The sequence below is a fragment of the Phalacrocorax carbo genome, chromosome 5, assembly GCF_963921805.1.
Source record: "Phalacrocorax carbo chromosome 5, bPhaCar2.1, whole genome shotgun sequence".
Taxonomy (NCBI): Eukaryota; Metazoa; Chordata; class Aves; order Suliformes; family Phalacrocoracidae; genus Phalacrocorax; species Phalacrocorax carbo.
The window spans coordinates 2906389-2933519 of record NC_087517.1 but is presented as its reverse complement, the minus strand read 5'-3'; the positions used below and the strand labels follow the sequence as shown (position 1 = coordinate 2933519).

Here is a 27131-nt window from a genome sequence, read left to right as displayed (position 1 = left end):
CCCCTGAAATGACGGCAAATCACTTTTCTCTCACAATGCAACAGAAGGCAGACTGGGGCTGTTCAAATAACAAATTGTGCCAAATGCTGCTTGTGGGTAATAGTTCTCAGCTAGTAAAAATTGAGATTTGCTTTTTGCTCTTTTCAACTCTCTGGATTAGAGTGTTGACTGGAAGTAAATGCCATCTTACTCTAGGTCAGATTGGGTGGGTCAGCAATTTACTAAGTCTAGTTCATTTAAAGCATTTCAAAACAAACAAATTACTCTTAAGCCTTTTTGTGTTTGTAACTGTAAGGAATAGAAACAGACGTTGTTAGTACACTTAGAAAAATAAAAGCCTTTTTCTCCTTACCCGCTTTCATCTCTTGCTTTTGTAGAGTTCATCTACCTCTGGACACATCTTCCAAGTAAATCTTTTCTTAAGAAGAAAATGCTGTAAAATATGCGTGTAGATATATTCTGTCATGTATATTAAGATTTCCTAAAAGACTTCATCAAAAGCACTCTCATCAGTGCTAGCTTCTCAGCTCACCCTTTGGTGGCAAATAATAGGAGTGAAAAGTTCATCTACCAAGGGGTTGTGGAAACCAGAGTACTGCAAACAGAGAACCTTGGCTTGGAAATGGGATTTTCATCATGTCTTCTTCATTGGTGGTCGTATCTCAAGTAGAAAAAGTCTTCATCTGTAATTTAGGAAGATTATTTGAAGTATCCATTGCTTCAGAGTGGAGTAGCCTGAGATTTCAGAGAGAAAAGTAGGGAAAAACGCACAATTTGAGTTCATCTACTGAGAACTATATCTGCAAGGCTGTTTGCTCGAGGTGTTATGTCAGCTTGTGTAGGGCAAGGTGAAATAATGGGAATTATTCAGATACTTGATCAGTTTTCAGTGACTGAAGGTATGTGCCTTAGAAATGTGGAGGAGTGATGTGGAAGAGGGGGGATTTTGCGCACAAAACATTCTTCAGAAGTGTAGTCGGTGACGCTATGATTAGTTTTCTGCTCAAAACTAGTTGTGTTACACTGCTAGTAGTGTTACATGTGATGTATGACACCGAGCACAGTGCAGGTCTGTAGGCAATGGGATTTCAAGGAAGGTAGTTTTTACGTCAATTGGACAGTTACATCAATAGTAGATGTTGTATGGACTGGACAGTCATCAGAATGTCACTCTTTCCCTGTCTCCAGCACATTTGCAATGCAAATCAGTCCTTTTAATAAACGTAAACATCATGTAGGCCATGAAAATACAACCTACAAAAGATTTCTGCTTTGAAAGTTATATTTTCAATAAGGAGTTTAATTTAGATTAAGGGACTTACTAACTCTTGATGTGAGTTCAGGTGCTTCTGAACAAAAGCTTCTTCTCAATGAGTTCAGTATGAAGGCAGACGGTTTGTTCTTAACAACTGATGTTTAGACTTAATTCATTCAATAGCAGGAGTTTGTTGCAGTTCCCTGGACGTAGTATAGCAGAACTGGGAACTGCTGGCACCTATCTAGAAGCATGTGCAGTCATTCCTGGTGCATTCAAGGAGATGATATTGTTTATGATTTCAGGGATTGCGTAGTAACCAAAAACTGGTATAAACGTATCAGGCGAAGACAGTATAGCTATCTATAGCTATTATATTGTAATAAATATAGTATTATATATATATAACATAGTATATCTATTGCTATTGTAAGTATATAGATAGTATATAAACAAAGGCAAAGATAGTATCAGACAAGTACTGGCACTGTACATTTCACACATTAAACCCTGCCAATGTAAGCCAGTGGCTGACTTTGTGTGTGGTTTTTTTCAATTGCAGTGCAGATTAGTTTGTGCTACTGTCTTGAACTGGCATAAACTGGTGGTGGACGGGCATTGCTGACTATTTTCTTATTACTGGGAAAGTGAAGGCAAAATAGTCCTTCTAGTGTTGTGTTATTGTAGAAAACGTAGTATCTGTGCTTTAAGTGAAGCAAGGACATTTTGCCATGAGAGCTTGGACCCTGGCACTTGGTACAGTAAAACTAGACAAAGTTACTTTACCATTTTGTATTCTTTCAGTTCAAAATTCGAGTTTGTATTGGCACATACGCTATACTGAGCCCTCTGTGATTTGGGAAAAGCTTGCAACTAAGACTGGAGGAGAGGACAGGGACCACCCACTTTTTTTGCACCTTTCCCTTTCCAAACAGCTCAGGGGGAGAAAAAATCACCCAAGGTGGTGAGATAATGACCAAGAGTAACGAAGTGAAGGATAATGTCAGTGAATTCACTCCAGACATCAGCAGTGGGTAAAAGAGCATGCTTTTCAGGTTTATGAACTCGGCTGGTGCATAGCTGAAGACTTAGTTTTAAAATACAACTGAATGTGAAGCTTCTGAAAAATGTTCTTTGTGATGCCTTTGTGATGTCATACCTTCTACTTTGTCTGATCCCAGAGGGCCATTCTAGGTTCAGATAGATTTTGGTAAATCTAAGATTTGAAGTAGGACTGCATGCAAGCACTCCTTTCTCCTAACAAATCTTTATTTGACGTTTTAATTTGAACAGGAATGTAGTATTTATTTCTCAAGTGGAAATCATGTAGGTTCTCATTTCTGTTGCCTAGAATGTCTTTTATTGTTGGGAGTGGTATATGTAACTTTATGGCATATGTAACTGTGTATATTGGGCATAGTTTGTGTTAGAAATAGAATCACAGAACCCCAGGTTGGAAGGGACCTCAGGGATCATCTAGTTCAACCTTTCTGGGAAGAGCACGGTCTAGGCAAGATGGCCCAGCTCCCCGTCCAGCCGTCTCTTGAAGGTGCCAAATGTGGCCAAATCAACTCCTTCCCTGGGGAGATTATTCCAACGGTGACTGTCCTCACTGTGAAAAATTTCCCTCTGGTGTCCAATCAGAATCTCCCCAAGAGTAACTTGTGTCCATCCCCCCTTGTCCTCTCCATGGGACTCCATGTAAAAAGGGAGGCTCCATCATCTTTGTAGCTACCCCTTAAGTACTGGTACATGGTGATGAGATCCCCTCTGAGCCTCCTTTTCTCAAGGCTGAATAGAAATAGGATTTAGGGTGTTAGAAATAGGATTTCTAACATAAACTCAAGCAGGGGGGTTGGATGAGGTGATCTCCAGAGGTCCCTTCCAACCCCTACCATTCTGTGAGTCTGTAATTTCACTTGGAAAAACAGGCATTAAAACCAAAGCATATTCCTGAGGCTGAATTTAACTGGCTGAAGACCTGCGTTTTCCATTTAATAATAATTAGTGGATATTATATAAAAATACACAGATATCTCTTGATTTAAGTGGAGCCATGTTGTTTTTTTCCCACCTCTCTCGTGTTCTAAAATAGGTCTTGAAGAACTTCATGCTAGTGCGACATGCAGTGTATTACCTTGTCTTGCTGAATATGAGTAACTTTAGCTTGACAGGAACAAAGAAGTCTTTTAAATATTGGCTGTGGCCTGGAGCTAAACTTGTAGAAGGATACTGGAAGTCAGAATTTTGTCTTCTACTTTCAGCTGGTCAGGTGTTCACTGGGGCCTCTGGCTAACGTAAACTGGGGTCCCAGTAGCCTGTGTACAGAGAGGTAGGTCTGCTTAACCGCTATCCCACCATTGTAGTGAGGCCTAACTGGTTAATAATGGTCTGATCCACTGGTGCATTTAACAAAATATTCTGTAAAATTAATATCATTAAACTCATCTTTATGGAAGTGCTCTGATGAGCTCAAGGAATGAAAAAACACTACTTATTCCTATAATGACTTTTCTCTAGAGTAATATTAAGTTCCTATTTCCAGTCATGCACAGATGGGTGAGAGAGAGATTTAAAACCGTTGTGTATGTGATATATAAAAGCTGTGACAAGCTGAAGTGTAAAACTTTTGGTCATCCATAGCTTTGACAAAGTGCAGTTCTTTGAGGAAATTTTATACTTGCAGAAAGGAATGGGAATTTATCTGTCATTAATGGATTTTTTAGACAGAATAAATTATTCTCCGAAGATGATCAGGGATTCTGAATTTCAAAGTAAATGTCAGTGCTCAAGACTAGTTTTTGCTGAGCAGTTTTGGCTATTAAAGGAGTGAGATATAACATAATGTAATGCAATTTTCATTCCACGGATCTTCTCTTTTTATCCTTGCAAGTACTTCACTTCAATGGTACTGCTCAGATCTATCACATTAATCATACATTAACTTTTTCAAAATCTTTGCAGTTGTATATATCGTGTAGTCAGACACCTCCACGTCTCGCAATCGGTTTGCATCACACTTCCCATGCCAGCATTATACCCCAAGCTAAATGATGCTGTCATTACCAGATCTGTATGTGTTTTACTTTTATAAGATCTTAGATAAAGAACTCTATAATTTCTTGTAATTAAGACCAAATTTAATTCCAGGCATGGTTAAGTGTGCTGTGGGTGAAGATAAAGAAATGTGTTGTGTTTAAAAATAATGTTGATAACTTGAATTTTATTCTGTTGATGTTACTAGTTACAGACATCTGTCAGTGTAATGTAAAATCTGTTTCCTGTGTTACTCTGTACTAATGATAACATGCTGCAAGGAAAGAAATCAGAAAATAGACGCTTCAGGTCAGTAGGTAAGAAGAGGTAGAACTTGTATAACAAATAGTTTTAATTTGCAGATCTGTAATAGTGTTTTGGGTTTTTTCAACCCTTCAAAATATTTTCTTTCCCCCTCCTTTTTATTTTACATGTGCTCCGCCTATTTCCCAAAGAAAATGAAGGCTTTCTATTATTTGTTCCATCCACTTATGCACTCCCTGAGTTTTGAAGTGGGGTAAATGGTAGCTTACGGATCAAATTAAATGGTCTCCAGAGGAAAACATGAGAACGGCAGTATTTGTCTAAGAAATGGAAAAGAGCTATTTTTGTCCTTTTAGATAAGTTGGAAGTGTCATTTTTGGCCTTTGTCATTTGTTGCAGGGAGCACCTGATGATGTCAGGTGTTGGGTTTAACTTTTTAGCCCTTAACATACATACCTTTCTGCCTATGTATTTCTAACTCTTATGTCCTGAAGTGGTATTTAACAAGCTTAACATAAGCATTTGCAATTATCTAATAGCACCTGAAAATTGCTTACTAAATGACAGGAGGAAGTTTCATTTGCATTCCATATCTGATGTTAAATCTGCTAATCCTCCACAGAGTCTGCCAGGAAAAACAATGTTGACAGACTTGAATTTTATTAAAATCAGAAATCAAGCACACTGCTTCCTACTCTTCTATAACACACTGCAAGATAAACCTTAAAAACTTCTGGAATATATTACTTATTTCAGCCATTGTATTCCTCATTGTTTTCTTGAAAGGTGCTTTAGTTACAAGTTCTTTACAGAACATACGTTCTTACGGAACATAGCAGAGTGTACGTTAACAGCCCTTCCCTCTCGGGTCTTCTTCCCTCACCCCAGGAAAGCTATGCCTCCCTGTTTGCTCTTGTTTATATAAGTTAATCTTCTGTATAGTGACAGTTTTTTCCTTCATTAATGAGAGTGCCTAATTGGGCATAATGAAATGTTTGCTCATGCTACGAGATAATATTATATGAAAGAGCAACAGAGGTAGGAGGCTATGAAGAAAATAAGCATTTTAAAGATTTTTAGATAAGATATGAAAGCCTTTTTTTGCCAATATTTTCCTATTTTATTTGAGAAAGGCTTCTGGTGCAGCTGTGTAACTAAGACTATCTCAGACGACATCCATTATTTATTGGCCTGGTTAGCAAACAAGTATACCTCTGACTACAGCAAACTGTGAGGTCAATTTACTGTGCTTTACACCAGCTGAAGAGTAGCTTTTTTGTATTTATATTCTCTAAAACTTCCCATTTGGCATGAGCTTCTCTGGGGAGAGCAATAGGAACTTGGAGGAGGGGAGCAGGAGAGAGCTTGAATTTGTAGAAAGCTGGCACAAGTGTAATTGTGCTTTTTATTTGCTATCCAGGTGCACCAGATCAAGTTACAGAACAGACTCCCCATAAAGGCAAATTTTTCTCAACCTAGCAGAAACTGCAGAAAATATATGTTAAGGAGATCAAATTTGCAACTGTTAGCTTTGAAATTATTCAATACCCTATCTTCCTACAGAGTAAAACTGAAGGAGTTAAATGCTGTTGAGCTGCCTGAAATCCACTGAAATTTGCTACTTGATTAAAACTGGCCTGCCAATTCAAAAGGAACTTGCTTGTGATATTCACAGGGCATAAACAGAGGTATTTTGCAGGGGATCCGTGTAGAAGGATGTTGGCATTAGAGGCAAAATAAAAAAACCAGATTCTTCTCATACTCTTACCAAAACCACTGGGGCAGCCTGTGTGCATTAAGGGCCTGGTACTGGATCCCTGATGGTCCTGGGGCGCAAGGGCAAGGATCAGGATCAGGAAAGTGTGGCTCTGAAAATTGGTACCTACTTGTACTTGAGTTACTGTCTTTTTAACTCCACGCATTGGTATCAGTTTCTGTACTTTTAAAAAATTATTTTATTAAAATTAAACACGTAGCAGCTCTGATTTTGACCTAGTGCTTACTCTGCATGTAAAGACGCTTCATGGTGTCCTAGCAAAGGATACAGAGATTGAGATGGTACCAAGAGATCACTGTGTCACTCCCTCCCAGGGCTTGGGGACCAGCTTCTCCTGGCACAGTAGCTTCAGAACAGGCTTGGCTTAGTGCAGCGTTATGGGCTGTGCCATCCCCTTGCCTCTGTCTTCCTCTGAGGGGACAGGCTGAGCAGGGGGAGGTAGGGAAACGTGGCTCAGTATGGTAAAATTTCACCTTGCTGTTAAAGTAGCTTTAATCTCTTTCTGCAGAGTAGTGGGATAGACGGGATGAATGCAAGAATGGGGGATGTACTGAGTCAGACCAAACATCTCATCGTTCTCTGGACTCCAGTAACGGATGACCAGAGATACCTATGGGAAAGAACAGGAAAGGACAGTCTGTAGATAGAGTGACAGGAGGGTTGTGTCGTCTGCATCAGGAAAAGGAGGCATTACCAAAGACCTGGCTAATTCAGGTGTGCGTAATTGTATTTCATGTTCTGTGCTTTGGGGGTATTCTTGGTTTTAAATCACCATGTAAGAATTTTCTTCTGTGTGGGAAACGACGACCTCTTATGTTAGCCTTTGTACATCTTTAGCTGTTCATTTTTTCTCAGATTGGCTATTTTAATGGAAAGTATAATTTTACTTTCATGGAAGGCACACTTTAACTCTTCAACTCCTTCAGAATAAGGGTTATGGTATTAATGAAGGGGTTTGGTACACTATGGTGCTTCCTTCTCTTGGTTGAAGGATGAAAGATTGAAATCTCATCCAGAGCACCTTAAAGCAGAGAATGGGATGGGATAATATGGGGAATTATTGTCTATGAAGAAAAGAAGAAATTTGTCAGCTGGAATAAAAATTCTTTCACCTCTTGACACAGGGAGAAAAGGTTATGTTTGAGCAAAAACTGATATGAAGAATCTTAGATACAGATGGCGAAGGACAGAGTTTTTAAGCACTAGCTTAAAATGAACTGTGTCAAACAAAAGGAGCTGGAGGGAGAGGTGTTGTCTCCAACGTAAACTGGTAGAGCTAAGAGTGATAGAGGAAGGAGAACTTAAGTTGAATAGTATGTAGGATCATTTGTGAATTGTAGTAGCAGCACTGTCTCCTCTTTTCCCTTTCTCCTATGCCGGATAATGCCACATTCTGCTGATCTGTCTCGGAAAATATTAAAGGGTCAGGAAATAGGCTTTGGAGGCAGCAGCTCAGTGACAGAACAGGATGTGGGCTGACTTGTCAGCAGAAGAGTGTCCAGCCATGAGGCACAGGTTTGTCTCTCAATAAATTAACCCCCCGCACGAAAACTAAGTGTACAATTGCAATGTGCACCTTAAGTGTGTGTTAGTGAGACAAGTCAAGTTATAAATGGTTATAAATGGGTTATAAACAGCCTGTCTCTAATGCTGCAGAATATCACTGTGCAAATACCGTGTGCTTAGTTGGAGAGAACTGGAACTTTGTTTTAGATTTGTTTTCAATTTTGCAGTGGCGTTAGGGATTTGACCAATATTTTTGTGTTTCTGTTTCAGTAAGGATTGAACTGTGGGGGACCTATTTACTTCATAGTTTGCTGATGGAGGCTGATGATTGTCTTTGCGCTCTTAGGTTACCTTGCTGCTGGTTAGTGCTTCTATTTTGGTCATAGCAGTGTTGAAAGTTCGGATGTCTCTAGAGTGTGAAATATGTATTCATATGGTATAGTCTGGTCCCGCCCAGGTCATTGCCTCAATAATGATTTTCCCTTGCAAGAGAAATAAACTCACCCTCATGGAAGGACTGAGTAGTCACCTTGCTTCGCTTGTTGTCTTTTATTTGTCTTTTATGACATTGGGGTATCACAGGGAGGAGGGAGTCTGTATATCTGCAGTAGGATAGCACTCAATAAGGCAGAGCCATACTGTGTAGTTCAGATGCTTCTTTGGATATTTTGTTATAAAACCCACCGCACTTCCAGGTTTCTGTCTTCATTTTCAATATAAATAGGGACATACAGTGTTTCAGCTAATTAGTTCCTTCAGGAAAGAGTTACGATGATCTATTGCTGTTTGTTTTCCACAGATTCTTCTTCTTAATCCTTCTTTTGATCCTGGGCTACAGTCAGAAGAAATTTGGACCATCCACAGAAGATCATCTTGGAGGTGCACTGCAGGTAGAGGTATGCTGTGGCTTTCTCAGTATCTACTGAAACATGTTCATAAAGCCATGATTTAAAAAACAAACCTTAAGTAGGACAGCCAAACTCCCAGTGCAATAAGCTGAACTTCCTGTTGATTGATTTGTTGGTCAGTGCCAAATGGGGAAAAAAAAAAAACCCAAAACAAAAAAAACCAGGAAAAAGGACTTTACTGCCATGGTCTTGAGTGGCATTTTCAATTCAGTGCTTGGATTCATTCAGAGCTGCTTGCACAGGCGTACCGTACGTCTACATAGGCCTGTGCAGGGGTGTGCAGAGAGATTTCTGAATGAATGCACTTGGCAGCTCAAAGCAACGTCTCTGGTTTGGCAGGAGCCTCCACTCAAGCTCGTTTCTCCTGCTGGGAATTTGCATGGGCAGGGTGCCATTTAATCTGATTCTGCTTTTTAATATCTGACCTAGGTTTCCAGTATCACTGCAATTTGCCAAACATACCTCTGTGTATGTACATATGTGTGTACATCTAAATATCAAACTGTCCAAAATGTCCATTGATTAGTTCTTACTCACTATAAAGCCTTACCAGTGTACCTAGGGAGCCCCAAATAAATGTCCAACGCCTAAAACACGTATCTCATCTCTCTGAATGCTCTGCTTTGCAGTTCTCCAAAGCTTGTGTAACACCACCAGGCATCTTCCTTGGCGTTTCCTTGGTATGCACTTTAAAAAGAAGTAAATCTAACTTACAGTCATGACCTTTAATGCTGTGCCACTGTAAGTGCGCTTCCAGTTCAGATGATGTAGCTTATGTGAAGTCAATAGACACACATTGTTCTATATCAGATAAGGAATTGGTCTTTCAAACGAAAAATGACATTTGTCTGCATTTTGCTTTCTTTAATGGTATGGTAATCCTGTCTGTTTCAAGTAGGATATAAAGGAGCTCAGCTGTGATGTTGATTTTTAGGAATGCTTACAAGGAATTTATAAGATTGGCATTGCTTAGAACGACAAATAGATTGAAGAAGTAATACTAACTTTTTTAAGTTTGTGGAAATTTAAGTACTCTGTACAGGATCCTGGCCAGCAGAAGGCAGCAATTGCCCAGCTATGCATTGTTCATCGTTGCGTGCTTGCTTGCATTAGCCATCTTCACAGTATAGATCTACGGACTGAATTTTCAAGGCTTCAGAAGTAGTTAATAGGAAATTTATTGTTCTACATGCTCATTTCTTTATGATTCCCCCTAAATAATGTATTCCCTTTCTTTCCTAGGCCTAAGAGTTTTGCTTTTCATGTACGATAATACTCAGCATGTTGTTATTGTATCACATGCTGGCCGGAGCCTTTCTTCCGTTCCTCCTCCTTTCAGGAAACTGGGTTTCAGCTGAGAACATCAACTTTTACAATGTGAGACCTCCACTAGACCGTAAGTAGGCAGTTACGGGTTTTTTTGTGTATGCAATTGTAGCTTATCATTTTCGTTAATTGCCATATTCTTTCAAACCTTTGTTTTTTAGGTGTTTGTCTTCCTCAAAGATGAAGGATAAAAAGTTTTATTTTAAACTTTTGCTTTTTAACCCATAGCAGTTCAGTTTATTTCTAAGATATTGTAAGTTGACTGATTGAAAACAAACAATGGCATGCATTGCTAAATTAAAAAGTGCAGGAGGGCAATAGTTTTCACATTTCAGGTTCTTTTATTACATTTTTCTGCCTCTGAAATGTCTTCCTACAGTACAAGTTATGCAGTGGATTTCTCATAAATAATACAGAACAGATGTTTTTGTCTTTTATCTTGTTGGGGTTTCTGTAAGGGAAAGAATAGGTGTGCTGTATGCAGTTAATTCAAACTGAAGGTAATTAAAAACCTTGTGAGACCTGTGAAGCCAGTTGTCACTAATAACATCATTTTTTTGCCTCTTATCTAGCATCAGAAGTGTTCTATCCCTTCATTTAAGGGGAGATGATGTTCATGATATGTATCATTAAAATAGTCAAGACAGCTAGATATAATAGGAATATATGTGCATCTAGGGAACTGTGCATCTTAAAATAGTTTATATATTTGTATAATGTAAATAAGATTTTAAAATAGGCCTCTTGATCCCTGTGACAAAGGGTTCAGGCTTCTTCAAGGTTGGAGATCAAGATCTGAAGCTGGTTTTGAAGATGTATTTTTTTCATCAAAGGAATCAAAAGCCATTTGAATGCAGATTGTGTTTGTGTATCTGTACAAACATACATGCGGATGTACTGTCATGTGCTTATATGTAAGATGGTCTCTCTTTCTTGTTTTTCCCAGCACTACTTAAAATGGTATTTTGGATTGTGAGAGAGTGAAAATAGGAGATGATATAAAGTTCAGGCATAGCAAAAACAGTTAAAACCGTAAAAGCTTTCTACAAAACTTGTGTCATAGGTTTTATTTGTCTAACAGTGATGGATCATTGAAAATATGTAAACGCATGTAATCTGTTTTGTAGGTATATGTGTGTACAAGCACTTACAGTATTATTTTGAATATTTCTTTTCTTAATATTTGCAAACTTACTATATTTTAATATTTTTAAAGCCACTCCATTTCCAAACAGTTTTAAGTGCTTTACCTGTGATAATGCGGTGGACAATTACAACTGTAACAGATGGGCTGAAGATAGATGGTGTCCTGCAAGTAAGTGCGTCTGTACTAAGGAGATTCTTTATGATAGTTAAATTTGCTTCTCCCTGACTCAGCCGTCTTGCAGAAGTCTAACTGAATAGGATTAACGTGCCAACACCGTGGTGCCGTCAGTTATGTTATTAGTAATAATGAGTCATGCACTTTATGCTGAGGTGACTGTTTTGACCATTTTGGAGTGCAAAGCAACAGTAAAAAATTATTTATATCTATATATCTCTCTCTATATATAAAGCATTGTCTGTAATATATAACATTACCTTATTAATATAGTAATTAATGCATAATTCATATATTGATAATATATGAATTAAATTTGTGTGTGTGTGTGTGTATAGCTATGTGCTTCCTAGGAATTAATTTTAAAGATGTTGTTTAAAAATACTGAAGAATTGCCTTGGTAGCATCACCCCATTCCTTTTGGGTACCATTCCAAAATGTCATGGTCTCTCTAGGCTAGAGGCTTGCTCATGAGTGGCAAGACCTGAATGACTAGGGATCATACTGGAATGAGAGAATGATAGATGCATAGACAAGAATGGAAATACGTTTCCTCATTTTTCTTTGCAGCGATATTCACAGTAACAGTGGGAAAGGGGAAGAAATGAACTAGAGGAATGAGGAAACATGCCTGAAACAAAGCAAGCAAGAATGTGCTGCAAAAGGAGTAGAGAATGGAAGATAAATGTGTAGAATATAGCGCTAATAAGTACTTTAAACGATAGCAGCCTTTTTCAGAGGTTTGAAGGGCCAGTTAAGCTTAAGATTTCATCACTAATTAAAATGGTATTTTGATCAAGTTGGAAAATGGCTTTATACAGACAAAATAAGTCATTTTTATGGGAATATTTTGCTAAATGGTGTGAAGATTTTAAACCCTGTAAGAGAACACATACTTTCTGCAGATAAACATTCTAAAATTTATTTTGTAGGTACTCAGTACTGTTTGACAGTTCACCTATTCACAGACCACGGGAAGAGTACATCAGTCACCAAAAAATGTGCTACTGGAGAAGAATGCCATTTTGTAGGCTGCCACCATCACCGAGAAAGTGGCCACACAGTAAGCATACTCTTTGTATAAGGGAAGCAGATTGGTTTTGAGGTTTGCATTCCAGTACTTGTTTTTCCTGCTGAGCTGAAGAGGATGTGCCAAGATACACTCTCCAGTATTTAACAATAGAAATCCCATTTCTGTAACAGAATCGTGACTAACCCCTTCTTCCTACTTTCCTATTTGTGCTCCTGCGTAATGGGATGTAATAACAACTTCTAAAGAAACACCTGAGCTTTCTAGGGCATTGCTGGTGGGCCTTGGTTTCTGAGCAGGGTGCCCAGGTAGGCTACGCAACCTGCACCGGTGCTTGCGGTGCCGCAGCGGTGTTGCTGCCAGCCCCATGGCAAGCCAGACGGGGCGTTAGGTGCTCCAAGCATGTCTCTGCTTAACAAACCTTGCACAGTACACAAAGCAGGACTGTATTTGTCCACGAAGGCCATGCTATTAAGCAAGATACAACTGAGTTTTTGTTCCATGACAAAAAGCTAGAACTGCTGCCTTCTCCCATCCTTGAGACGTTAGGTAAAAGTTGATTCTTAATAATCAAGCACGTCCCACCAACCTATTATTCACTCCAATGAAGTGTTATCCACTGATTCCTTAATAGTTGAGAAGGTTAAGTATGTTATTTTTAACATGAAATATTTCAGACACCAAAGACAAAGGAGACAGCATCCATGTTGACTGTAAAAGAACCTGCCTGTTATCTGAATCAACTTCCATTGATTTCAACAGCGTTTGGTGGGTTGAGGGCATGAAATAAGTATGCAGCCTGCCTTCTGCACATTTTATCTTATAAGAGTTCTCGTGCCTTTGGATTAGATAAAAATTGGCATTTGCTTGGCTTTTCCAGTAAGGAGTGTCAAGTAAGGAAAATTACTTTCAGATTCTCTCCTGAAAACCAGCTGTGTCAGTGGTTCCATGGCACTAGAAAGCTGATAAAAAGGAAGTCTGAAGTTCAGCGTGCAAAGCTACACTGAATACAAAAGCTTGAGGGGAAAAACAAATGGGACTAGAGTTTTTACAGTCAGAATTTTTTAGCTGTAAAAGCTGAAACTTGAAACATTCAAATCCTGTTTTTAGTTCATGTTAGAAGGGGAAAGTGGTGGAAAGTTTTGTCTATTTTTTACAATGTTAGTGACTCGTCAGTACAGCTACGTGGCCATATGACATCACATCGCTGTTTCAAAACCCAGTGACAGCACTAGGTGATGAGTTACTCTAGTAAAGCTGTGGTGCACGATTTGGAAGATAAGTTGTAGGAGATAAGCTCCATCTGCTCTCTTGGGTCAGGCTGCCAGGTGGAAGTGATTAGTCTGTTTAGCTGTAACCTTTGCAACCAGTTGAAAGAACATAGATCTCTAAAGGCCACTGCTGAATTACCCGATGTCCAGCGATCTCCCTTTTTCTCAACAGGAATGTGTTTCGTGCTGTGAAGGCATGATATGCAATGTAGAAATCCCAACCAATCACACAAATGCAGTATTTGCTGTGTTGCACGCCCGGAGAACGTCGGATGGCAGCAGGCGGACAGTCAACGTTGCAGTGCTTGTATCAGTCATGATGATCGCGTGGTCGTGATGCAGCATCCTCCCGTTACACCTGCTTGAGAGGGCCTGCCTGCCTGTGGGCCATAAAAAATTGTAAGAAGATTGTTTCCGTATGTGCAAGGAGAAATCACTGATAGTCCTTAATTACAGGAAATGTAAGGGGACAGTGGAAAAACAAGGGGACATCATGAAGTCCTTGGATATTTTAGTGAAGATGCCGTACGGCCTGCAGTATTTAAGAAAAAAATAACCCACAACAACCCACTGGTTGGCTAGGCAGTGGGGTGAACTCAAGTTATTATAATTCACTATATTATGATGAAAATACACATATGCTTGGCATGTTTTTTGAACAGAGAAAAGTGTCTGTAGACAATCGTTTTCCCAGGTGAGATAAAAATGGAACTTCCGATGGATAATGTGCCACCAGGTATCTCAAGGGAAACTGTTTCTGAACTGTATTTCATTGTGCATAAATAACAGAGTTTCTTGTCTTGATCAACAGATGTATTTAAGCTTATCTTCAGTTATGGTTTTCATAGAGAACATGCACGGTTTTCATAGAGAACACACATGAGAGGATTTCTTTTTCTGTTTTGATCAGAGCTATCGTTTCGATGGGAAATAATACAAAATAATACTTTATATCTTTTCTGCAGAATGTTTTCTCACACTCAGATTTTAAAAGTGTGAAATTATATAGAATTTCTGTCTAAAAATTATGAACTGTTTGAGCACCTAAATCAGAATTCCTTTTTTCCCTGCCTCAAAGGGGTTGTTTTGTTGCAATAGAGTCTCACCTCAGCTGAATCTTTGCCTTTGTGATATTGTTCAAAGTGGTGGTAATACCGGGGCTTTGAAATTGCAGCTACGTTATCATAAAAATTGTAACTTGGTATAAATAAGGAGAGAAGTCTACTGGGTTCTCTCTTGATTTGCAGAAGTTTCTCCCACATGTTACTGTCCTCGATGGATCATCGACTTGTAAGTCAGCACTGTCGGATATCCCAGACCTCAGGACACGATTGTTATGTAGCTTTGCCACCCCTGTTTGAAAAGTTTGGGCCAAGATTCTGTTTTTCGTTATAATAATGGGGAGTTTAGTGTGATTTATTTGACTATTTGACTCCTTATCATTTAGATGACTGTTCATGAATTACATGAACACTTGCAAATTTGGCAAGTAATAGAGTTTAGATTACAGTTATATGTACTAAAACCCTCTTGGTTTTCCTTTGTAAACCTTGTGATGCGGATGTTAATAAGTTGCTTGGGTGAACTCTCACACGTAGCACAGTACAGTGCTCTCCAGGGCTCCGAGAGATCGAGCTGTTAGAGACTGGCCTAAAACACAGTCTGGGAGGTCAGACTTACAGTGTCTGCCCTGGTTACTTCATTAATGCATGTTCTTTGCACTGCAAACATCCTGATCCTAGAGACCAGCGGGTACTGAAGTTATACGACTTCTCAGTACAATTTTATGTGATCCAAATACCTAACAAATTTCAGCTGCTCCTTTTGCCCAGGTGTGTTTCTTCCAATGCCCCAGCAGTTGAAAACAGATTTTTGAAATGTTTGTGTTTTGGTTTGCATTCTAAAATTGCCTACACAATACTTCTAGAATATAGAAATATGTCTAAAAGCCTATGATTTGCTGACAGGCAATTGCGTAGTTATAAAAAATGGGATGGCGACACTTCCTCCTTGCCAATGCAAACTAGTTCTTGCTGTCTAAGTCAAGGTTTTCCAGGCTCTGGGTTCTGATCACCGTTGTTGTTCCATCCAGCAGGCCAAGATGCTGAGGATGTTTTGAGGAATTTTTTCCTTTGTTCAGTGATCATCCCTAGGTAACATATCTGTAGTATTAATCTTGGTGTCAGACATAGCAACCAGCACATTCAATGTGTTTTGGCATTAAACATCATCTTTTTGCTACAGGATCTACAGGGTGCTTGGGGTTTTTTTTTGGGGGGGGAAAATCATTCCAGGTTTGCTCTCTGCTCAAGGGGGAATTCCTTAGTAAAGTGAAAGCAAGTGGTCTTCCGTGTTTCAGGTCACGCTATTCTTTGTGGTTTTGTGTCTAAGTACTAGATGCTCCCATAATTCAGTTTCTGGGAATAATTGTTGCAGTCTTAACAAGGCCTTAAAGTGCCCTATACTCTTCTATGAGTTTACTGTAAATATTTTACAATAATCTAAGTGCTGACATCTGTTTACACTGCAAATGCCATTCCAGAGCGTTTGGGAGTGCCAGGGAGACCCTGGAGAGCTGCCCAGAGGGAGGGCTCAGGTGCAGAGGAAATGGGTGCAGGTTCTCTGCGACTGCCAAAAGACCTTTTGGGAGGGGAGCTCTCTGTGTGTTTGTTTTTCTTGGTTGAACTGAAATTTTCTTTTCCTGTTTGCCACACTGAAAGTTAAGAAATCTGCTCATAATTTAAATACTTCTACTTAATGCATTTGGTAAAGAATTGTTTGGAATAATTAAAAAAAAATTTAAAAATCCACTGGAGTGCCAAAATAGTATGTTTGATTTTAATTGTCATCTTTTTAAAATTAACAATAAAGTCAGCAGCCTGGGTATATGAAAGGATTTGCTGTTGCCAAAGGTTTATTTTTTAGTGTAATAGAATTCCAGTAGTGGAGGATATTAAGGATGAGTTCTAGTCACCTTGATACATCAATACCTTTGTTATGGCAAAGATTAGGACTATGGTGTGTAGAAAAATGAATAGGCAAAAGCTGTTACTGCAATGTTAATGCTGCACAAATTGGCACTTGGCTGAAGAAATACAGAATTTAAGAGTGAATATTAATTCTACCCTTTGCTGCTTTTTATGTATGTAAAAACCTGTATGCTTCTGCTTGCATTTTATGTTAGGCCAATGGTAAAAGCTAACTTTGTAGGAAAAAGCAATGTGTGCTGATTGTTAGAGAAAATAGTGCTAAAATTCACCAGAGTGTGTATTTTTGGCATGACAAATGTTGCCTGCATAAGCAATCTTAACGTTAATTTATGGTGGAATGTTTATATTTTATTAAATAGATTCAGGTATCAGCTATATTTTCTCTTCAGATATCTGCCTGAAGTACTGACTGAGGAGCTTATGCAAGTATTGTTTGATCTGAGAAAAATAATCCTCAGGCGCTCCATAATGTAGGTATTTCATGCGTCTCGATTTTGGTTCACAGCTGTTGTAACTTACGTACGACTTGTTAATGCCTCAATTAGCCACGCAACTTTGGAAATTCCCTTTCTGTAAACGCACAGCCATAACTTTATATGCAGAAAAGTCTTTGCTAATACTTCTGTGTACATCCCGCTTCCAACAATAACGTGTTAAATACTGTATTCCCACTTAGCAGTGGGGTGGGTGGTTATATCCAGAGACAGCAGGCACTGGGTAAAGTCAGCAGGTGCCAAACTCATGTGCATTCATGGGCAAAATGATCCCTTTGTATTGCCCTTAGAACCTGAAGAGAATTCATGACTAATGGCAAGTAAATCAATCTGTGCAGCTGAGGAAAGATAAATGTCATTTTATAATATATGTATGTAATGATGACTTTTTTTTACATTGCACTGGACAGTCTGTAGAAGATTTATTTTTGAAAGCGTCTTCTCTATTCAGTGTTGGTTTGTATGGTGTTTTCTTACTGCTATGTTACTGTTTTAACTCTTCTCCAGAAATGGCACTTTCAATTAAAAAATATTCAAATATTTCCTGGTGGAAGATGTTTGTGGTGGAAAAAGATAAAAATCCGTTTCCTTCTTAAGACAACAAGACCAGTTGTTGGCACCGGGGGACTTGATCTGAAATTGCACTGAGGGCAGATTCTGCTGCTCTTTCTCTTCTGATACAAGCTAGATGTCACTGGGAGGCAGGCTAGGAGTTGTCCTGAGAAGGTAGGAGGGACCTGCGGCCGACCACAGGAGCAGGGGTCAGCAAGCCTAGGCAGGAGAGCGCCTGAGCCCTAGGGCAAGCCCAAGGGGGAACGGATTGGGATTTTGACTTTCCTGGTTCATGTAATTGTTTCCAGGGACATAAAATTTTTCATGGGGTGGAGATGCCCTTTTCCCCGGGCAGCATAAGTCAAAACCCTTTTAATGATGCCAGAGAGCTCTGCCACTTCAGAAAATGGAAACAGTGGGAAATTATTCATCTCTATTCAAACTGGCCAAGGGAGATGCGCCTTCCCAGCGGTTTCTCATGGGTGTGCTAGACCGAGCAAGCATGCTGCAGATCAGCAGTGTGGGCTTAATTCCACTTCCTAGATGAGGATCACCCTTCTTTCCTGGCGTTGTATTACAAGGTGTAGCAATGGATATGTAGCTTTACATTGCACATGTGGCTCCCTTGAACAACAGATCGCACGTACACCTGAGTCCCGTTAGGTACCGTTATGGACAACATGTGTGTGCATCTGTGTTTCCTGGGGAGACTGCTTGTTAGACTCCTGCTCCAGCTAAGGAAACGCTGGCAAAGACTTAGTTTAAGTGAAATTCTGTCATGGCTTCAGTATGGTTTATAATATCATCTGCTTTGACTTTTACCAGCAGTGGCTTCAGGAATCTTCACTGATTCCAATCCTCCCTTCTTGGAGGGTAATTTATCCTGATGGGCGCATGCTGTGCCTGGAAGCATTTAAAAGGCACAAAGAAAACTAGGTTTCATTTGCATTTCTGAATTTACTATCACATTTGATAGGAATAATCTGCTTCTACACCGGCCTCTTAACTTACCAGAAAAAGTGAAGCCCAGGTACAGGTTAAAATTCCAAACGAAGGATATGAGCAGCCCGCTCATTTAAACAGGACAAAATGCCCATTTCAGAGTTTTGTAGCAAGTTGCATCCAAAGAAGATCAAGATTTTAAAAATGTAGCTACTTCAGAGCACAAAGCCATTTCTATCGAAAATATTTGTTTGTTACACATCTCTCGACTCTAGAAGGAGCCCTGTAAGAAGTGCCTGATTTTTACAGGCCTTGCTATTTGCAGGTGTTTCAAATCAAGAAAACAAGGCCAGCAGCCCTGTCCTAAAGGAGCAGCATAGCACCGCACTCGAGTGACACTGATCCTGGCTTCTAGCTCGCGTATTTAGGCAGGGTAATTGGGAGCAGGAGCAGTTTATGCAGTGCTTGAGCATCTTCCTGGTCTTCATGTCTCCTCCGTTTTCGGCTGAGGAAGAAACTCATCAGCTGTGGAGCTTGGAGGGAAAGGTAGGGATATTGTTTCTCACTGTAGATTTAAGGTTTGCAGTGATAGAGGCTCTCAGCTGGGGCAAATAACAGCCTGTCCAACAGCCTGGCAGCTGTTGTAAAGGTCAGGACAACTTACCCTCTTGTAGCAATGCAGGCACCAGGTAACTAATCAGTCTGTATTATCTCTCCGCAGAAAGTACATGTCTGGTGTTTTGTAGGAACTTTTAACATCATCTGTTCTGCTGCTGCCTTCAAGAAATCAAGGAGATACAGAAAAACAGCTGTAAGTTTGGGGAGAGGGTTGGAGAGTGTAAAAGAGGAATATATTTAGTAGTCATAATACGTTATTTTAGATTGCTTAAATTTCATGGTGATTTGACAAGGTTTTTAATGTCAGTACTGTGTTAAGAAGCTGCTGTTAAAGGAGGGAAAAGTGTAGATGTTTGATATTTGAATAGATTTATTCAAGAAGAAAAGTAACATTGTTAAATAGGGGTTTAAAGGTCACATTGCACAGTTCATTTCTGTTAATTTGTCCCAGTCTTAGCATTTATTGTTAGGGGTTTTTTTAATCTCTGCCCTTCGAACTGCCGCTGTAACCAGGGTGATATGGTGCTGTCCTGGAATGGGAATGCTGTGGCAAAATGAACTGTAATAAGTAGAAAATATATATGTGAGTGGAGGTGGGATAAACAGAACATAAAATAAGGTGAAAAATAAGTGTATGACAAGTTAAATGCAGTGGTTTTCACTGAATTAATACAAAACGGATCACATGCCATTTGGAGAAAGTATGTGTATTTTAGGTCTTACAAATTGTACTGTTTCCTCATGGTTTTGGTTTCACAGATTCCACTGTGTATTCCCCCTACTCTGAAAAGGAAAAAAAATAATCTCTTGCACATGGCTACATCCCACAAACTTGTTACAAACGGCATTTCCTTATGGCTCTTAGGCTTTCCCATGTCTGTCTTTGGCTAGGATTCAAAGAATTTGTTAAGAATAGAGTCCTGCAATGCACCCGCATTAAATGAAGGATGAAAACAGTTGATCCCAGGCTGTTCGGTTTTAATTTGTGACCAATTCACAAAGGAACATAAAATCTGGAAGTCTGTCATGAACAGAAGGAAGAATAAGCATGAACTCCAAGTTGTGGTCATAGCTTTGTAAATCAGTCGATGGAATTTGTCAGTTTGGCTTGGTTATCTGCTGGCGGGAACACTCTAAATATACTCCTCATAGCAAAGTACTTCTTGGTGTCTCTTAAATATTGCATTCTTTAGAGTGTTTTTTTTAACTTTTGTGGGGGTAATGAGAAACGAACCTTGCCACTTGTGTTCATTATTGTGAACTACAGGGAGAAAACGGTTTTTCAGAGTGCAGATGACTGTATGCCAGCAACTGCGAGTAGACATGAGGGAAAAATTCTTCCTAGTGAGAGCAATTAAGCCCTGAAAGGGGGGGCAGAAAGAATTTTCAGAACTAAACTGGCTGAAGTCCTAAGCAACCTAATATCGCTTGTAAGTTAGCTGTGCTTATGGCAGAAGGGTTGGGCCAAAGACCTTCAAAGGTTCCTTCCAGCCTTATTTCTTCATATGATTCTGAGTTTGCACCAGAAACTACATTGCACCTGATTTTTCTTTCTGTCCAGCTTTCGATTTGGTTAACATTAAAGTGTGCATTAATGTGGCATTCATCACAGAGAGGTGCTCGGAGTATTTTTACTGAGTTTTACCTCTGGAGAGTGCAGGAGTGTACTCTCCTCCTATTAGCATGAGGGATTCGGGCAAAAACTTGCTCATGATTCACGTTGGGGAATGGTTTGAACTAGAGGCACTTAGAGGTGAGAGGAGTGAACTGAATGCTGACCTGAAGACTTTTGTGGCTGACTTTTCTCCAGTCTCTTATTCATTCCTAAGGTATATGTTAGAAATGATAATCTGTCTCCTGAGCTATAGCCAGAGTCCTAAGTAGCAGAATATCCTTCTGCTTATTTGCAATTTTGACTCATAATGCAGTAGTCAGATATTTTTCTAGTGTTTTGCAAACGCTTGGCTTTTCTTTATGCCTGGTTAACATTGATGCACACCTAAATGGTTATCACTAGAGCTACTTTATTTTCTTAAGAGGCAGAATAGGTATTTCTGTATGTATAGTGATACCTTTTAAATTTTTCCCCTTGCTGAATGCAGATGGGGTACAGAGCAGCGGGAACCAATCATAAAGTACACTCTTGGGTTTGCTTTCTTCTTTGATGGAGTAGTATTTCCAGCCCGATACGCAGTTCCTTCTTCTCTGTTTAACTATGGAAAAAAGAAAATGCTCCCCAAGAACCATATGGTATGTAAATGGTTTCATGAGATGTGGTTGGAAAAGCCTTGTTTTTCATGACCTGGAAACGTCTTAAATACTGTGAATGAGTGCCTTGTTCCGTTGAAGTTGGTGGGAATTTTACCACGGTAGTACTGGGACTTTAACCAGCGTATATATGGTCATTGCTCACGTGCAGGTGTTGCTGTGCAATTAGGTAATTTCTATTATTGCTTTAATGAAATAAGAGAAATATATATATTGGTCTGCAATAAATTTATACTAGAGCTTACTCATGGTGATGTGATCATTGGGAAAGACTTCTAAAAAGACCCAGTGACTTTAAATAAGTCAGACAAGGTATGTGCCCGTTTAATTGGTTCTTGCGGCTGAAAAGATCTGTTTGGAAGTTGGCCTGTGAGTTGATAGCCAAAGTGGTAAACAAAGGCTTTTTTTAAGAAAAATAAAAGCCTAATTGTCATCACTGTTGAAATGCTGCATGGATCTGACTAGACGTAGGTTTAAGAAATAACAAGAATGAGACATATGGCTTATTTTAACATTAATAAGATTAATGGTGCAGGAAATCCTTAGAAGTTTAAAAACTGGGCTGATTTCAGGAAAGAAAATGAAGTAATCCGAAAGCAGAAAATTCTAGAAACTGTGACCAAAATAGCATTGTTCTTGGAGGTTAAGTTGAAGGTCTTTTTCCTTTGGAAGGTAAATTTTCAGTTTAACGAGCATTTTAATTCCTGTGGAGCGTGTGGGGATGTGTGCTTATCAGCTCTCATGTTTCCCAAACTCGTCAGCCCTCTCCCCCCACAGGCCTTCTGGGATGTCATTTATATGCTGTGCAAAGTGCTCCCTCCTGTCCTTCTCCCTTCAGAATTGTGTGTACAGAGGAAAATATAAAAATCCCCAGTGGTTAGGGGTTTTTTTGTTGTTGTTTGGTTGATTTCAAACTTACTTTCTGGTAATAAAAAAGCAGCAGAGGCCTCAGCCTGCCGGTAGAATGTCAAAATATAAACAGCCTGGGCACCTGAAAGACATGAAAAAGGAAAAAAAGAAAAAAAAAACACCAAACAACTCTGTTAAAGGGAATAGACCATACAAGGATTTTGAGTCTGCAAACGTTTCCGTTAGGGTTTGATCTGCAGCTGGGGGTCATCACACAGATCAGTTGAGGGTACATCATGGAGTGGGGAAATTAATTTAATGGAGACTCATGACCTCTTGAGTAAGGAGTTGAAAGACGGAATACTCACAGTCCTCTTTCGAAGATTATAGTGAGGTGTGAGATAAAAAGTCGTATAGAAAAAGTAAAGAAGCCAAACAAAGATCATTTAAAAATGCTGGTGTGTTTATCTTTTTCTGGTTATTGTTTTCTGTTATGCTTATTCCACAAGGGTGTACGTATCTTTGTTACCGGCTGGCCTGGAATTTTAAACCACTGCTGTATATCTTGCTTTTTAACTAAAAGAGGTCACAGGTGCGTTATGAGCGAACATGCAGTGTGTCCTGGATTCTGTTGGACCTCAGTGACACAGACCAGTCCTATGTCCTCACTACTCAGAGCATCCTTTTTGTCAGGACTCGTCTCCATTTGAAAATCAATGCAGACATAGGTAGGCTGGCAGGCTAAAGCACAGCAGCTCTACCCAAATAAGCTTGTCCTAATCTTGTTTGCTGTGGTTCTTTTACTAGATACAGGTAAACTATCCAGGGGTGAGGCAGTGTGTCCCCACCTTTTCTTAATCAGCAATGACTAAGGATGAACTCCAGTTATTCTGTGATGCAAGTGTTCCCCATGGTGTGTTTCTTAAAAGTAGGGGGATTTTTTCTTATTCTTTTTAAGGAAGAAGAATAACATTGTAGAAAAGGTGAAGATCAGGAGAACACGGTTTCTCCTCTTGCTTTCTATCATCTGCCAACGAGCATCTTGTAAACGCGGCTGCTGGGCGGGGTAGCACATCCCCAAGGCCACGTGTGAGGGCAGCGTGTACTATCCAGACACGCAGTCCTCGCTTTGGATCTGCGACCTCTCAAAGCGTCTTCGCTGTTTTCAAACTTCTTTACCACTTAACTTGCATAAAATGGATTTTCAGTGTAAGGCTTTGTGGTGCCTGTTGAATGGTGAGGTGATTTAAGCCCAAGGATCCAGAGATGTGCGGATGTTTAAAATCCAGAAATGAAAATCATGGTGTTATTTGCTCTGTGAAGGGCAAATACTTTGAAAGTGCTTGCCTCCAATATTAAATATCTGATGCATTTCTTCTATTACTGAATCCACTTTGTTTCATGAATTGAGTGCTGAAAAAAAACCCTGGAATAATGCCTATTCACTTGCTTTCCCTATTCTATCTCCTGATGAAGAGAGATAATATCCATAATATTTTGCTTTGCTAAACTCAGCAATGCAGATATTATGGAATTACTCTTGCAACTGTGCATTCTTTTAATTTCATGAACACCGGTAAACTTAGAGTAAATGGGAAATGCGCCTTTCGCAGAACCTGGGGAGATGGTGTCCACTGAGCAGTATTAGAGTTCAGCCCTGAATACTTGAAAGTAAAAAAATTCATGGCTATAATCGATTAAGAACGGTGCTGAGTGCAAATGCTTTCATTTAGTCTGAGAGGGCAGTTGTAATGCAGAGTTAGTCAGCTCGTATTGGCAGGATATCAAATTTTTTAGAAATGTCTCATGGAGAACATTATATTAATGAGTTTTTCCTGCAGAACCCCCCAAAGTGGAACATCATTCCTCTAGTCTGGAAAGCAGCCCGTGGAAGCTGTCAGTAAGAAGGAATTCCTGGAATTAATCCTTTTCTCTTTGTTCTTGGGTCAGAACAGAACATAGGTGGGGTTTTTTGGCAGTTTGATTTTTTGGGGGTGGTTTGGGTTTTGTTGGGGGTTTATTTGGGGGGAGGGTTAGGAAGAAAATTATTTTGCCTTAATGGAAAATGTGGGACCTGAATTGGAAGAGAAGAGAGAAATTGTTGCAAAGCTGCTCCTGTTCATTGTTCACGTCCATCTTGTTAAATGGCGTTGGGGATTGTCAGGGACAAGAAGTAGTGGGGAGAACAAAACTGCTCTTTGGCGAAGGGAAATACAGATATGCAAAAGATTCTAATATATTTCTAGACAAGATACTGAAGTAGGAAATGAAAGTTATGCTATCTCCTCCATAATTAATATCATATTTTACATAAAGAAAGTCAGCTCTAGGTCTATGAATCACTCTATACCTTTTGAAGTTGTCAAGTAAGGGTTTAGGGATGGCTTAATTGGTGCCTTAGGACTTTTACTGCCTGAATTGCCAGGATAATACATATGCAAATACCTAACACCCAGTCATTTGAGGATCACCATTTGCTTCAAGAGGGCAGTTGCTCTGCCTAGTTATTGCGTGCGTGCTGGCACTTATTCAAGTTGGTTGTGGTTTTTTTTTTTAAAAATCCTTCTCATGGAAAACCATATTTTACTAATGAGCTTTTCTATTGTTCACGACTGCTTACCAGCTTGCCTTTAGTCTTTAGAAAACATCATCTCTTGCTCCCTGCGAGGAAATTTTCTGCTACTTTACACTACAGTAAATAGAAAGAATAGACTGAATGGGGGGGGGGCGGGACACGACAGATACAGGACCAAACCCAAAGATTTCAGAAAATCCCATCAGGCTATCAGAAGTTTATAATTACTTACTTTTTTAAAACAAACTATCCTTCTCTATTCTTTGTACTTCAGCCCCTTACAGGTTTTTTCTTTTGGTTTGATTTTTTTTTTTTTACCAAATTGTTTAAAACTACAAGTAACAGTTGTTCAGAGGAAAGCTGTTTGTTTGCTTGTGTTGTGGTTTAACCCGGCAGGCAGCTAAACACCACCCAGCCTTCGCTCACTCCTGCAGTGGGTTGGGGGAGAAAATCGGGGAAAAAGGTAAAACTCCCCCTACTATCATCATCTTGGGTTGAGATAAAGGCAATTTAATAGGCCAGAGAAGGAATGGAAGATCATAATGAAGTCTTAAAGAAAGAAGGTCTGGGTAAATTTTTACCTTTTTAGGGCAGTTGTGAAGGGCTGTAGTGACTTACAGTTCTGTCGGGAAGTTCATTAGTTGTGGCTGATGCAGGTAAGCATTTAGCTTTAAATTGTTTCTGCCACAGAGTGTTAATTACAGGTTAAACTCGTTGTAGGTTTTATGACCGTATATCTTGGTTTTTCATGCATTGATACTTCTGGTCCTTAAAGCCTTGTGGAGCAGCACCTTAGACTCTGGTGTTATAGGGAGCAGCATAGCAGGCTCAGTAAGATCTCTGTTCTACTGTGAAGCAGAGAACATTCAACATGTTTATTAATATGATTTTCTGTTTGAAAATTAGTTTCAAGTCTAAGTGATCTGTTGGAATGCGTTAGTGCAGATAACTTTAATAGGAATCATTAAAAACGTTTGATTTCTACGTTATTTTACTTCTGATGTACAGATATTTTGGTTAGGCTACCTTATATCACTAAAATGTTTCTGTTTTACTGTAGTATTCTATACCAGACTCATATTGGTGTGTGTTACATTCATCTTCTTTTCTCTTTTATGTTATGTTCTAAAGGCTGGATGTTGCCTAAATGGAATTATCTGGTGTTTATGAATTTAAGGTGATTTTAATATTATTTTAACTCCATATTTGAAGAGTTAGTATAATTAAAAGTAATGAGATTCACCAGATTAAAAGAATCTGGTGAATACCTGATCATAGAACTTTTTGGGGCAAAGAGCCATGCGTATGAAACTTAGCATGGAAACCTGTCTTAGAGTAACTGCAGCAGGCGGTGCGAGTCTCTTGGTTTCGACTGGTTTTCTTGCTTTTTGCCGACAATCATGTGTGTGTGTTTAGCTGGCTTGGTCAGCACACGTATAGCCGCTTGGGGAATTGCAGTGTCAAAACGGTGTTTGTGGTCGATACCCGTGTAAAGCTGGGATTGCTCTTGGCAGTGTCTTCTAAGATCCCAGGCTAGCTGGGTTTCGGTGTCACTGCACTGCAAGTGGATTTCATTTATTGGTGAGAAAAATCTCCATCTCTCTGCAACTTCCTTCTGTTCGCTCCGAAAATGCTTTGACTGATCTAAGCTTAAAAGTTTTTCGTTTAAAGTAATATAAATCTAATATAGCTTCTGCCCTAACTGTCAGAAGTCAGCAGTGCTAGGGGGTTTGTTGAGTGACATTCAACTCACAATTTATTCCTGTCTGTTTGTGAATTATTTCCAGAACTAGCTTTTTCTGTTATTGCAGTGATAAATAAGTATTCCATTTACACGCATAAGACATGTCAAGAAATCCCAGACTCAGTCTTGACATGCAGTCATTCTGCTTTTCTTCACGTAGCCTTTTAATAGTCACTAATGAGTGAAGGCTCTAAATCACATTTGTACACCTCTGATTCTCAGGATTTTCAGCAGCTCAAATTTTGCCCCCCTTTTAAATTATATTTTAAAAGTTTAATGAGCATAAAGGCCTTTGAGGACTGGCCGAGACTTTCTGCTGTTGCCTGTTCCATGCCCGGCGTGCTTTAAAAATACACACACGTAGACATGCACACCTTGAAAGATTTGGCAAATCTACACCATTGA

The 27131-nt window shown here is 39.4% G+C and overlaps 3 protein-coding genes across 11 annotated transcripts in view; 2 read left to right on the top strand and 1 right to left on the bottom strand.

Moving 5' to 3' along the window:
* The window catches only part of LYPD6B (LY6/PLAUR domain containing 6B), a 57682-nt gene extending 41092 nt beyond the window's left edge, over positions 1-16590 (top strand). For 6 of the 8 annotated variants that reach the window (XM_064450953.1, XM_064450958.1, XM_064450956.1 and 3 more), the window contains 5 exons: positions 8638-8734; positions 9989-10142; positions 11289-11387; positions 12326-12456; positions 13867-16590. In XM_064450953.1, the coding sequence (XP_064307023.1) occupies positions 10028-10142; positions 11289-11387; positions 12326-12456; positions 13867-14031 (510 nt within the window). In that variant the 5' untranslated portion in view covers positions 8638-8734; positions 9989-10027 and the 3' untranslated portion in view covers positions 14032-16590. Of the gene's footprint in view, positions 1-8113; positions 8200-8637; positions 8735-9257; positions 9427-9988; positions 10143-11288; positions 11388-12325; positions 12457-13866 lie in introns of those variants that run through there. The other 2 variants (XM_064450960.1, XM_009503725.2) reach the window with 2 other exon arrangements.
* The window catches only part of ORC4 (origin recognition complex subunit 4), a 445415-nt gene that overhangs the window by 388479 nt on the left and 29805 nt on the right, over positions 1-27131 (bottom strand). The gene's annotated exons all lie outside the window — the stretch shown is intronic.
* LYPD6 (LY6/PLAUR domain containing 6) overlaps positions 19388-27131 on the top strand; it is a 67733-nt gene continuing 59989 nt past the window's right edge. The window contains exon 1 of one of the 2 annotated variants that reach the window (XM_064450988.1): positions 19388-19483. The gene's annotated coding sequence lies outside the window, so the exon portion shown is untranslated. The remainder of the gene's footprint in view (positions 19484-27131) is intronic. The other variant, XM_064450990.1, reaches the window with a different exon arrangement.